The 12,172-nt window shown below is 41.9% G+C and overlaps 1 protein-coding gene across 4 annotated transcripts in view; it reads right to left on the reverse strand.

The window, feature by feature from the left end:
* Positions 1–2,249: 2,249 nt before the first annotated feature.
* PAK5 (p21 (RAC1) activated kinase 5) overlaps positions 2,250–12,172 on the reverse strand; it is a 125,295-nt gene continuing 115,372 nt past the window's right edge. For all 4 annotated transcript variants that reach the window (XM_083606858.1, XM_083606857.1, XM_083606855.1 and 1 more), the window contains 3 exons: positions 8,205–8,330; positions 4,771–4,905; positions 2,250–2,824 (listed from right to left, as the gene is read on the reverse strand). In XM_083606858.1, the coding sequence (XP_083462984.1) occupies positions 2,669–2,824; positions 4,771–4,905; positions 8,205–8,330 (417 nt within the window). In that variant the 3' untranslated portion in view covers positions 2,250–2,668. The remainder of the gene's footprint in view (positions 2,825–4,770; positions 4,906–8,204; positions 8,331–12,172) is intronic.

The raw sequence follows: 12,172 nt of genomic DNA on the forward strand, positions 1-12,172 counted from the left end.
CAGAGCAGCACACGAAAAAACCATTGAACTTCCCGCTGGAGCGGTACCTATTTATCTACTTGCACTTTGACCTGCTTTCAAACTGCTAGGTTGGCAGGAGCAGGGACCAAGCAATGGGAGCTCACCCCGTAGTGGGGATTTGAACTGCCAACCTTCTGATTGGCAAACCCTAGGCTCTGTGATTTAACAAACAGCGCCACCCGCGTCCAACCTTAAGTAAGTTTGTGGTTTATTTCTTTAGTTGTGATAATCCCCTTAAGCACTAACAGCACAAGCCTAGGCATGCCTACACAGAAAGATGTCTCACTGAGTTCAATGGGACTTACTCCCAGGTAAGTATATATTGGATTGTAGCCTTAAGGTGTTATGCAAACTGAAGAAGCATTACTTAGTTACTTTTTTGACTTGGTTTTTAAAAAATAATTAATGTATTTGTGATGGAATAAAGTACAGGATCTTCATCATCTTTGACAAATCTATCTAGAATCAACAGCCTTCTAACTTATTGTTTTGCTTCTCGTTTATTACAATAGGGAATGACCAACTTATTTGTGTTGAGGGGAGAGAAACACCCTTCGTAATGCAAAACGTTCTAACCAGATATGTTAGATTTTGGGTCAGATAATTTTTTTCAAGTGAAGTCAGTAATAACAAAAAAAGTTGGAAAATACATGGCTTTCATATTGTGCATAATTTTTAAAAAATCATTAATAAATAAACCCCCTCCATCATGGAAATAATTATGAAGCACTTATAAAGGCAACGCGCTATAGGTCTATGGTAAACATGCAAATATATTCAACAAGCAACACAAAATTGGTTGTAGTAGTCACTGCTGAATTCACATTCCAATAGGGTCTACACAGCATTTCCCCCTGAATGGTGAACATGTCGACTGGAATCTTACAAACACTTGGATTTCAACTTGGGAAATGCCCTGTCACTTGCTGGACATCTTGAGGTTGGTGTTTGACTCCCAAAGCGTGACTCTAAATAATGAATACGAATATTGTGACACTGGAGTCAACACAGACTAAAACAAAGAATCGCCCACATTGCTAGCTGAGCCCAGTCACTAAGTTTTTTTTCTCCAGATGACATGGGTCCCCAGACACATCATATGTTGCCCTGTAAAGGAGGATGTGAAACTGGATGGTCAATGGGATTCTTTTGTTTACTTTTTTCACTCAAAAAATGAAGTTGTCCCATCCATGTGAGGTCTTCCACTTCTGCAATAACACTTTCCTTCTCTCTGTTCTCCTGTGGATCTCCCCCAACATCTGGTTTGGTCCCTCCCCCCAACACTCTAGGGGAGATTTACTGGGGTGCAGTGGGGAGGTGGGAGAGGAGAAGAAGAAGAGTTCAGTTGCCCAAACGGGGAGTCTTTGCATGAATGGGATGACTTCATTGGGTACAGCCCCAAGACTCCTGCTGCTACACTACAAGCTGCACACAACCAGGCCTGCACAACATCTGTGCAACTCACCAAAAGGGACACAGCTTGCTAGCTGTGCATTGTGGCTTGTTATGTGTGCTGTAGCCTTCTGTTTCTGCAGGCCAAGCATGGTTAAGGTGGTATGCTGAGCTGTTGGCAGGCCACAGCAGGTGACTGCAGGGGTGTGTGTTTAGTTTGGTGTTCACAAATTGTGCAGGCCTGTCTGAAACAAAGGCAATGGCAGGGCTGCGGGAGTTTGAGCATAAGCAAAATCAGCATCCAGCTATAGGCATATGTCATAAGTGGCATATGTCACTCAACTGCAGCCTTTGCAATTGAAATATTTTCACAACTGGAAAGCTTACCTCTTGGCAAGCAAATCTCTATCTGGACACTTTCTGTGGCCACTGATGATTTGATATACCGCCACACAATAGCTGTCAGTTTGACATGATAAATATAAATATGCAATTCAGCCCTTGGCATAAGGTCCTGTGTATTCTGTAAGATACTCATTGCTTCTGGACAATACTGAAATCTTTACACATTATTTCCAAGGGGAGAAAAAGTATCTTGTATTGCTCAGCAAGTTGAATGTTTGCAAAATGAAGATGTACATTTGACTAACACAGATGAAAAGTTCTTGTCAACATTCTGAGCTGTTAAAGTGTGTGTGTGTGTGTGTGTTCCTTTCTCATCAAAAGGGATAGAAAAGTAGGAAAGATCTCGCTCAAATGCTTATTAACTTACATCTACCACCTCTACCAGCACGACCGCTATGACATCAAAGTACTGTAAATTATCAAAAGCAATATACAGAAAATTACAAATTCATTTCAAAATACGTCACATTGCTACAACTGAGATAAAAAGTGCTTGTTCGTTTTTGTCAGGAAAAAAGTCCTTCTGAAGTAGAAGTGCCGCCTTGCTTCGGTTTCAAATAAAAAATGGATGCTCCATCTGGGTTGTGCTACAAGTAACGTCCTTCTGCTTCGATAGTTGACAGACTAACGACACCGATGGATTGTGAAAGGTGCATCCCACACAGGAGTATTAACTGTCAACATGCCTGGTTACCAAGCAAAGGGAAAAAAGTATCTTCATAAACTCAGAGAAGTCTCCTTCATCGTGTGCCAGCAGTGGTAGCTCAACAGAGGTGCCTTCAGCTTACTTGCCAGATTTCATCCAGCTCCTCCAGAAGAAACAAAAAGCGAGGGGGGAACCCTACTGGATTTAGTGATGCCTGTATTGCCTCATGAGAGGCACTATGCAAGAAGGAGGCCCAGCCAGTTTCAGAAATGGGTGTCTCAACAGTTCCTGTGCTGTTCCTCTCTGGGAAGGCTCCCTCACCAACATCAAGTCTAAGAAGCCACGGAGTACTGAGGAAACCTGGAAAAGCAAAAGCAACATTGTGAAGAAGGCAACACCTAAATGATTGGTGCTGCAGCCTTCTGTCATTTAATAGCAGTGTGCAGCATCGCTATGGGACTTTCATGTGTTCAGGAGTTCATTATCCAAGACCCGGTCTATGCATGCAGCAGAACGAAGGTGGGAATAAGGTGGCGAAGTTCTAGATTGTGCCTCTTCAAATCTTGCAAGAAATTGAAACAAGTGGCTTACAACAGGAGCCGACTTCATGAGCAGGTGTGTGAAGCTGTGTGCAAATCATTGAGCAGGTATGTGCCAAACAGCGCTCTGTTCATAGCCCCAACCACTTCCTCTTTCTCTGACCCCCAAATAACCCCAAAGGTACCAAGGGTGAACAAAAGGGGAAGCTTTGGCTTTGGGGCAGAGGATTACATTCTGAGCAGAGGGTCAAGGAATGCCATCATCCAACTATCTCTAAGACAAGGCAGTTTGAGGACCTATTTGTTCAGGGATGTGCTTGAGGATGAATCTAGTTGCATCTGTATCTGCTTGGCCACTGTGAAAACAGGATGCTGGACTAGATGGTCCAGTGACCTGATGCTGCAGGCCTCTTCTTAGGTTCTTATGAAGGTAGCTGGTAATGAGCACAAGGCTTCAGTCCATCAGTGCTTAACGTGATGATGGGAGGTTAGGGGTGCACTAGCTCAGGTCTAGGGAACCTTTGGCCCTCCAGTTTTTGTTAGACTCTAACTCCCATCAGCCCCAGCCATTACAACCAATGGTCAGGGATGATGGGACTTATATTTGTTTGTTTATATTTTTCATTTTTGTACATTTCACTAATTTTAAAATGACTTTGACATTTCAAAACTTCCTTCTCCCTCTTTCTGCGGTTCTTTAAATTTGTTTTTAATATCTTCTGCATATCCAAATTAACTCAGTTTGCTCATTTATTCATCTTCTTTAAGTTTATACTCATATAAAACTACAGTTTATTACAATAATCCTGCCAATGTTTTTATCTGTTTATAATTTATCAGTAAACGATTTTCATTATTTTGTAAAAAAAAATTGTTATCCTAATTTCTTATTCTTCCAGTATGTTTCACCATTTCTGCATATTTCTTAACAATAAAATAATAATAAAATTTTATTTATATCCCACCCTCCCCAGCCAAAGCCAGGCTCAGAGCAGCTAACAACAGTAAAAATAGCACAATTTACATAAAATCACAGTCAATTAATTGAAATACATTCTAAAATCAATTCAGAATCAAATTGATGGCAACCATTGGGCTAGAGTTCTATGAGGATTACAGAAGGAGGGGGTCAGACTGCACCTTGGCCAAAGCCCTGGTGGAACAGCTCTGTCTTGCAGGCCCTGCGGAAAGATGTCAAGTTCCGCAGGGCCCTAGTCTCTTGTGACAGAGCATTCCACCAGATCCACAGATTTGTATGCATTCTTCCTTTGCTAGGACTTCTGCTTCTTTCCATTTTGGGGCAAGTAACATCCTTGTTACTTGTTACTTGTTTCTATACAGTTTAGGTAGTTCTGTCCCTATAATTCCCAAAAGAAAAGCTTCTGGGACTTGAACCAGCAACATCTGGGGGGCCAAAGGTTCCCCAGCTGCCCACAATCCTTCAGTCATGTACTTATTACCCTTGTCCATCACCTTCCACACACCAGAGGGCAAAGGTCTACAGTGGTGAGCTTTATCCAGAGATGTAGGCTCTCTGTGCATAGTTTAGACTGAGTCATAATCATACAGGCAGCCTTAGAGGTATAGAGCAGCTTCACCACTACAGACCTTCTCCTCCAATCATGTTTATGTGGGTGACACAGGGCGACAGAGATGTGAAGACAGGAGCCATCAAGCATGTTCTTTGCTCTCTCCCTCATGCAGTTCTATTTGCCTGAGGCTCCGAATGACTGACCAGGGCTTTCATGAAAGTGTAGACCCTCTGACCTTGTGTAGATCCTTCACCCTTGGTGGTAAATTGTCTCGGATCCTGCGCATTGCCTGGAGAGGTGGCTCATTGAAATAAGGCGGCTCTCCATCAATCATCTCTATGACCATGATACCAAGGGACCAGATATCCACCTGCAATATACATCCATGTATTAAAGTCTGAAAGGTGCTGCACACAGATGTCTAATCCCCATAGAGACATTGTCCTATCAACATTTTTAAAAGAGTTAAGTCTGCTTGGTGAAAATCTCTCCTGAAGGGCTGATGACACAGGGTGGATCTACATACAGGAGGGAAACCTGCTACAAATAAGTCATAAATTAAATCGTTATAGCAAAAGAAAAAAATGCTATGTAAAAAATGCATTGAATTTTTTTTGCTTTCCAGTGCCATCTGGCGTTGCATGTTTATAATGCATTCAAAACATTTTTTAAATTTTTTTTTTTTTTTTAACTAATGTAGCTGAGTCCCAAGAGTGAGATTACACATTTGGTTCAGGGTGGCTCTGGAAAGATATCTAATCCCAACCTAGGCAGTGCTTTTTTAAAAAATCTGGAATTTCTTCTCCTGCTAGAATAGACAGTGTTACCAGTTTCCATGCACTGGGTTTCACTGGGTATCACTGACTATGCTTAAATTTAGTAATGCCACTGAAACTAGAAATTAGTTAATTAAGTCAAAATCTATTGTATTTGTAATTCTCGGCCTTTTGGTGAAGATCAAGTGCAGTACAGTTAATCCTTGATTGTATAATGAGCCCTGACTCTGGTTCAGTGAACGTTAACATTTTTCTAATTTGAACTGAGATTGATTATGAGTTAATTTATATTTTCTGTGCTTGCACAGTCAGCATGTAGATTTTGTGGGGGGTGGAGTAGCTAAATTCAAAGATGCTGCAGATTGTTGTTATAACTTTTGATTGAATGTGTCATGCTGGATTCGGGATTCAGTGAACAAATAATAATAATAATAATAATATATTAGGTATACCCTGCCCATCTGGCTGGGTTTCCCCAGCTACTCTGGACACTCCCAACAGAATATTAAAAACACGATAAAACATCAAAGAAATAATAATGAAGTGTGCATGCACACGAAAGCTTATACCCAGAACAAACTTAGTTGGTCTCTAAGGTGCTACTGGACAATTTTTTTATTTTTCCCCCCAATAATATTTTTGACAGGGTGAGTTTGCCCATCAACTACAGGCACCCTGGCCCAAGAATTCATCTGAGCAGAAATCCTGTTTAGTGGTATGTTTATTTATTTATTTATGTAAGAAAATACTCAACACCAGAAAGCTAAAACACAGTATTAAATACTGAACCGTGGTTTATTTTGCAACTTCAGTATGATAGGCCCTAAAATGCGATGTCCTTATCTTATGTGCAGCCGTAAGGCATGATGGATTTTTCACTTTGCACTGAGTAATATATTACATAATCAATGCATCCCAAATGGTCACTTACAGTTTCCCTTTCTAAACATGCAGTATTACCAAGGACGACACTGGATGGAGAAAAGTATCAAGCGAACTGCTGGTACATGAGAATCCTTGCAGCAATTTCTGAGACCCTGATAGCGAAATTGCTGCAAAGGCCTGCCCGTTCCCATGAAGCTTCTCCCATGGGAAAAGGTTAAATGTGTAAGGACATTTTGAAGCTGCAGCTTGTAGCCAATGCTAGTTCTACCCACTGAAATCAATGCACACAACTAACATAGGCACCAGGGCCGTCTTAAGTATATCTGGCGCCATCATGCCAGAAGCTTTGCAGGGCTGAAGGAGGTGGGCAGCGGCTGGAGGGCAGCTCCTCCGGCGGGGAAGAGGCTGAGGCTCCGGGCGCAGCGCTGCTTCAGTGAGGCTGGCGAGGGCAGCGAGCTGATGTCAGGAGGAGCCACATCCATCCTCTGCCTCTTCCCTGGTGCCCTCTAGAACTTGGCGCCCTGGCGTCCCACGCCACTTGCCTCTATGGGCAAGATGCCCCTGATAGGCACATTGATTTCAATGGGTCTCCTCTTGAGTAGAACTTAGTTGGATGGAGCCCTTCGTTGGTATTCATAGGGACCATTAGACTGGCTACTTGGGGGTTCCATAATGCACTCAAGTGTATTATAGAGATTATATTATACGGAAATAGAGATGGGGCCACACAGGGCCACTTTACTGGACGTGCTGAAACACCTGCTCCACTGGGCTCTTCCATCAACTACAGTGGTACCTCGGGTTAAGAACTTAATTCGTTCTGGAGGTCCGTTCTTAACCTGAAACTGTTCTTAATCTGAAGCACCACTTTAGCTAATGGGACCTCCCGCTGCCGCCGCACTGCCGGAGCACGATTTCTGTTCTCATCCTGAAGCAAAGTTCTTAACCCAAGGTACTATTTCTGGGTTAGCGGAGTCTGTAACCTGAAGCATCAGTAACCCGAGGTACCACTGTATTTATTACCTGGCAGCAGTGATAACATCAGGCTGCAGTACAGGGAGCTGTGGGAAGCAGGGGCACTTATTATTATTATTATTAATAATAATAATAATAATAATAATAATAATAATAATAATAATATACCGCCTTATACCCGGGGGTCTCAGGGCAGTTCACAGAACAAAATCAAGATATAAAAACACAAAATACATAAAAAAATAAAAGCAACAACCCAATAGTGCCCTCCAAAAAAAATCCCTATATTTTAAAAGGGCATAGGATGTGCATCAGATCAACCAAAGGTCTTGTTAAAAAGGAACATTTTTGCCTGGCTCCTAAAGGTGTATAATGAAGGCGCCAGGCGATCTTCCCTGGGGAGAGCATTCCACAGATGGGGAGCCACTGCAGAGAAGGCCCGTTCTCGTGTTGCCACCCTCCGGACCTCTTGAGGAGGAGGCACACGAAGAAGGGCCTCAGAAGATAATCTCGGGGTCCGGGTAGGTTCATATGGAAAGAGGCTTTCCTTGAGGTATTGCGGTCCTGAGCCTTTTAAGGCCTTATAGGTCAAAACCAGCACTTTGAATTGGCCCCAGAAACTAATTGGCAGCCAGTGCTGTCAGACCAGGATCGGTGTAATATGCTCAAACCGTCTTGTTCCGGTGAGCAATCTGGCTGCTGAATTCTGCACTTCTCTGAGAAGCCAGATCCATTTGGTTCTTCCTTTCCATTTTGGCTTATCATTATAAGAACTGTCATGTAGCTTTAAAAATAATGGTGCCTGGGTTTGTTTGCTCTCCTCTTCCCTCCTCCTCCCTTTCCCCACCTTTCCTTTTGTGCTGTGTCTTTTAGAAGGTAAGCTGTGTGTAGGGGCAATCTTTGTTTTGCTTCATGGCATGTAAGCTGGTCCAGAAGTCTTTTTTGCTTTGATGATAATGTGCTTCTGTTTAATGGAATGGTTGATAAAATGAATATATGTTGCTGTATGGAACAAAACACCAGTTGTACTTACCTCTGTTCCATAAGGCAGTCTGGAGATCACTTCAGGTGCCATCCAGTAGGGGGTTCCAACAAGTGATTTCCGTTTTGGAACGTCTTTTGAAACCTGGGCACAGAATCCAAAATCTGACAATTTTATCTGAAATAAAAAAACCCCAAATAAATAACACATTAGAGAAATAATCCTGTGAGCAGTATTCAGACATATTTAGCAGATGCCCATCATTTTAGCTGTACAGTATTGATAATTCTCTGTTAAAACTAAGCAAGGCTCTGCTTTGGTAAGTGATGGAATTGCATATTTCCCAAAGTAGCCAAGATAAAGCTTACTGGGAAATGTGCATGAAGGGGTTAATACCATAGAGTAAGCTGTCCAGCCAGACTTGGCTAGGTCCATTTCCCCTCACCTTGGGAGGAACTAGGTAATCAAGCCTAGGAATATCTAGGAAAATCCTCAATGATACACTGGGCAATAGATATCGGTCATAATATAGATATGGAAACATGGAAACGATTGTGGAATACGGATATAAAATTTACAGCCTGTTATGGTTTAAGAGAAAATTATATGAAAATAATATATCATTGGTATCTAATGCTGAGTAAACTGGCAAAAATGTATAAATCTAAATCAAACAAATGTTGACAAGGTAAAGAGAAAGAAGGTTGTTTTTACCATATGTGGTGGCCTTGCAGTAAGGTTAAAGCTTACTGGGAAATGATATATAATGAATTGAAAAGGATGTTCAAAATAATGTGTGTGTGTGTGTGTGTGTGTGTGTGTGTGTGTGTGTGTAAACAAACCCCCAGAAGCTTTTCTATTGGGAATTATAGGGTAGAACTACCTAAATTATAAAAAAAAAATTATGTATGCTACTACAGCAGCAAGATTGTTACTTGCCCCAAAATGGAAAGAAGCAGAAGTCCCAGCAAAGGAAGGATGGATACAAAAACTTATGGAATATGCAGAAATGGTGAAACTTACTGGAAGAATAAGAAATCAAGATAACTAACTTTTTATTAAAAAATGGAAATGGTTTATTGAATGTTTACAGATAAATTGCAAACCAATAAAAACATTGGCAGGATTATTGGAGTAACCTGCAGTTTCATAAGAGTATATATTTAAAGTAGATAATTAAATGAGCCAATTAAATGAATCTGAATATGCAGAAGATACTTTAAAAATAAAGAAATTCAAGGAACCGCAAAAAGGGGGGAGGAAGTGAAGCTCTGAAATGTTAAAATGATTGTAAAATTAACGAAATGTATAAAACTGAAGAGTACAATTTTGAAAAAAACGTAACAAAACAAAACACAAAGTAGCCAAGATAAGGGGAAATGAATAAGGTTCATCCAGGGATGTGCTGGAAAATGAAGACCGTTGGTTAGGCTGGGAGGGAAACTTGTCTGAAATCCTGGAGAGCAATGTAGACAATTCAGAGCTAGATGGACCAATGGTAATACAGTAAGAAATTCATTTTGCAAGCACCTCCATCATGTCTCGAGCCTTTTTTCTCTTGGCTTTAATATACTCTAATTACAATAGACATTATATAAGCGCGCACAGCAGCTTGGCCAGCTCTGCTAGCAAAACAGCGATGTACTTAGAGCAAAATGAGGAACTATTCTTTTTATGAATTCATAGCAGAACCAGTTTTTTAGAATGTCATTGTCCATCCAGATAACCAGATAGCACCTATTGTGATGCCCTGGCAGAAGGCTTGTGGTTGAGCCCTGAGTCTTTGGGTTTGCATGTCAGAAACAGGAAAGGCAACACACCAGGTTTCCAGCTCATTTGTCATGTCGGGCTACAGTTTGGGATCCAGAACAGAAAGTTGAAGGAAGAGTTAATAAGGAAGCTACATAAATGGTTGCAATCGCAGAGACCAGCGTTTTATTATAAGCGTTGTCTGTCTGGTTTTTTGGCATCGGTGCGTATGTTACTTTTAATCAAGTTCTTCTTGCCCATTTCTCCTACCCCACAAGTCGACGTTGTTAAAAAAAGAAAAGCGAAAGAAAGAATGGTTGCTATTTGTAAAACAAAGGCACCCATAAACACAAGCTTCTTTTTATACCATTACAGAATAGATGTAGCCAAGGCAAGTTTTGGGTGCCAGATCCATTTCCCTTGCTGTAGGAGCGCAAAAAGGTTTTTGCATGTCGATTGCTCCTCTGAATAGATAAAGGGATGCTCCTTTTAAAAAAAAGAAGAAGAGGAGGAGGAGGAAAAATGAAAGGATTATACAACCTCTCATGACAAAATGTGCATTGTAGAGAGTAATAGGCATAATGAGGCTTTGTATGCATATCTACAAAGCAGAGAGGAGATGGCTTTTCATCAGCACCTCTTCTTTTTTAAAAAAAGCAAAACCGAAGAACATCTATTCATGATGATGGAAATAATTTTCTTTCCTTTTTGATGTTGGTCTATCACTCTCTCTGAGAAACTCTGCAAGCGGTCAACTCTATCGCAACTGTGCAGTGGGTTTGTGAGTGATCGAGGGTGTGCATGGTCAACTTGAAACCCTGTGAAGTCAATAGGATTTTTATGGGATGTAACATCACTGAAGCAGTCAAACAGAACTTTTCCTGTTTGCTCAGACTGGACACACAGGGGAGTATTGCTCCAGGATTTCTTGTCACACCTGATCTGGAGCATTCTCCCCCTGCATGTGATCAGGTAGGTGGGCATGATGATCCTGGCAGACCCTATAAAGGGGCTAGTCACGCAGCCATCTTCCTCTTCCTCTCTTGCTCTTGCTTACTCTTACCCTTGATGCCTTTTGCTGTCTGTCGGCTCTCAGCCAGCAGCATATGGGCTCACGCCCCACAGAGGATGAACCCACACTTTTCTCTGTAATGGTAACTGCAAGCTAAAGCCTGCCTTCAGGACCATACTGTGAACTGAACGTAAGTAAACCTTATCATGACTTTTAAAAGAAGACTGTTGTGTCATTATTGTTTTTAAGAGGGAACTAAAGCTGGACCATAAAAAAGGCTGATCGCCAAAGAATTGGTGCTTTTGAATTATGGTGCTGGAGGAGACTCTTGAGAGCCCCGTGGACTGCAAGAAGATCAAACCTATCCATTCTGAAGGAAATCAGCCCTGAGTGCTCACTGGAAGGACAGATCGTGAAGCTGAGGCTCCAATACTTTGGCCACCTCATGAGAAGAGAAGACTCCCTGGAAAAGACCCTGATTTTGGGAAAGATGGAGGGCACAAGGAGAAGGGGACAAAAGAGGACGAGATGGTTGGACAGTGATCTTGAAGCTACGAACATGAGTTTGACCAAACTGCAGAAGACATTGGAAGACAGGAGTGCCTGGCGTGCTCTGGTCCATGGGGTCATGAAGAGTCGGACACGACTAAACAACAACAAAAGGGGATTTACCAAGAACAATCCAATCTGGACAAGCCAGACTGGATTGCTTAACTCAAATGATTCTCACGAATCCATCAACTAGCTTCCTGCAACGTACAAGGGAATGTGCTCTGCTACTAGCTCACTAGCGCGAGTGAGGAAGGATAATATCTAATCAATATATCCTCTCCGACTATCCTCAACATCCCTACAATTTTGGTAAGCCTAAGTGTATGCAGCCTGAATCCAGAAGGAACATTGAAAGATAAAGCATTATTTGGCAGTGGCAGCCAGCTGCATCTCTACTTCTTGGGGAACGAGTGCTCTGCACAACCTTCGTAGGCCATTTGATAACAGAAAGAGGTATATTTCAACCTTGAGACCCCAGATGTTGTTGGATTACAACTCCCCCCATCCCCAGCCAGCTTAGCCAGTGATCGGGGGGATGGGCATCATTGCCCCAACAACTTCTGAGGATACAAGGTTGAAGAATGTAGTAGTAATAATAATAATAATAATAATAATAATAATAATGTCAGGGAATCAGGAGCAGGAGCAATGGGGAGAGAGGAATGGGAGAGCGAAGGGGAAGAATCCGAGGGCAGCGTAGGGGAGT

This window comes from Podarcis filfolensis, assembly GCF_964270895.1.
Source record: "Podarcis filfolensis genome assembly, chromosome: 3".
Classification (NCBI taxonomy): domain Eukaryota; kingdom Metazoa; phylum Chordata; class Lepidosauria; order Squamata; family Lacertidae; genus Podarcis; species Podarcis filfolensis.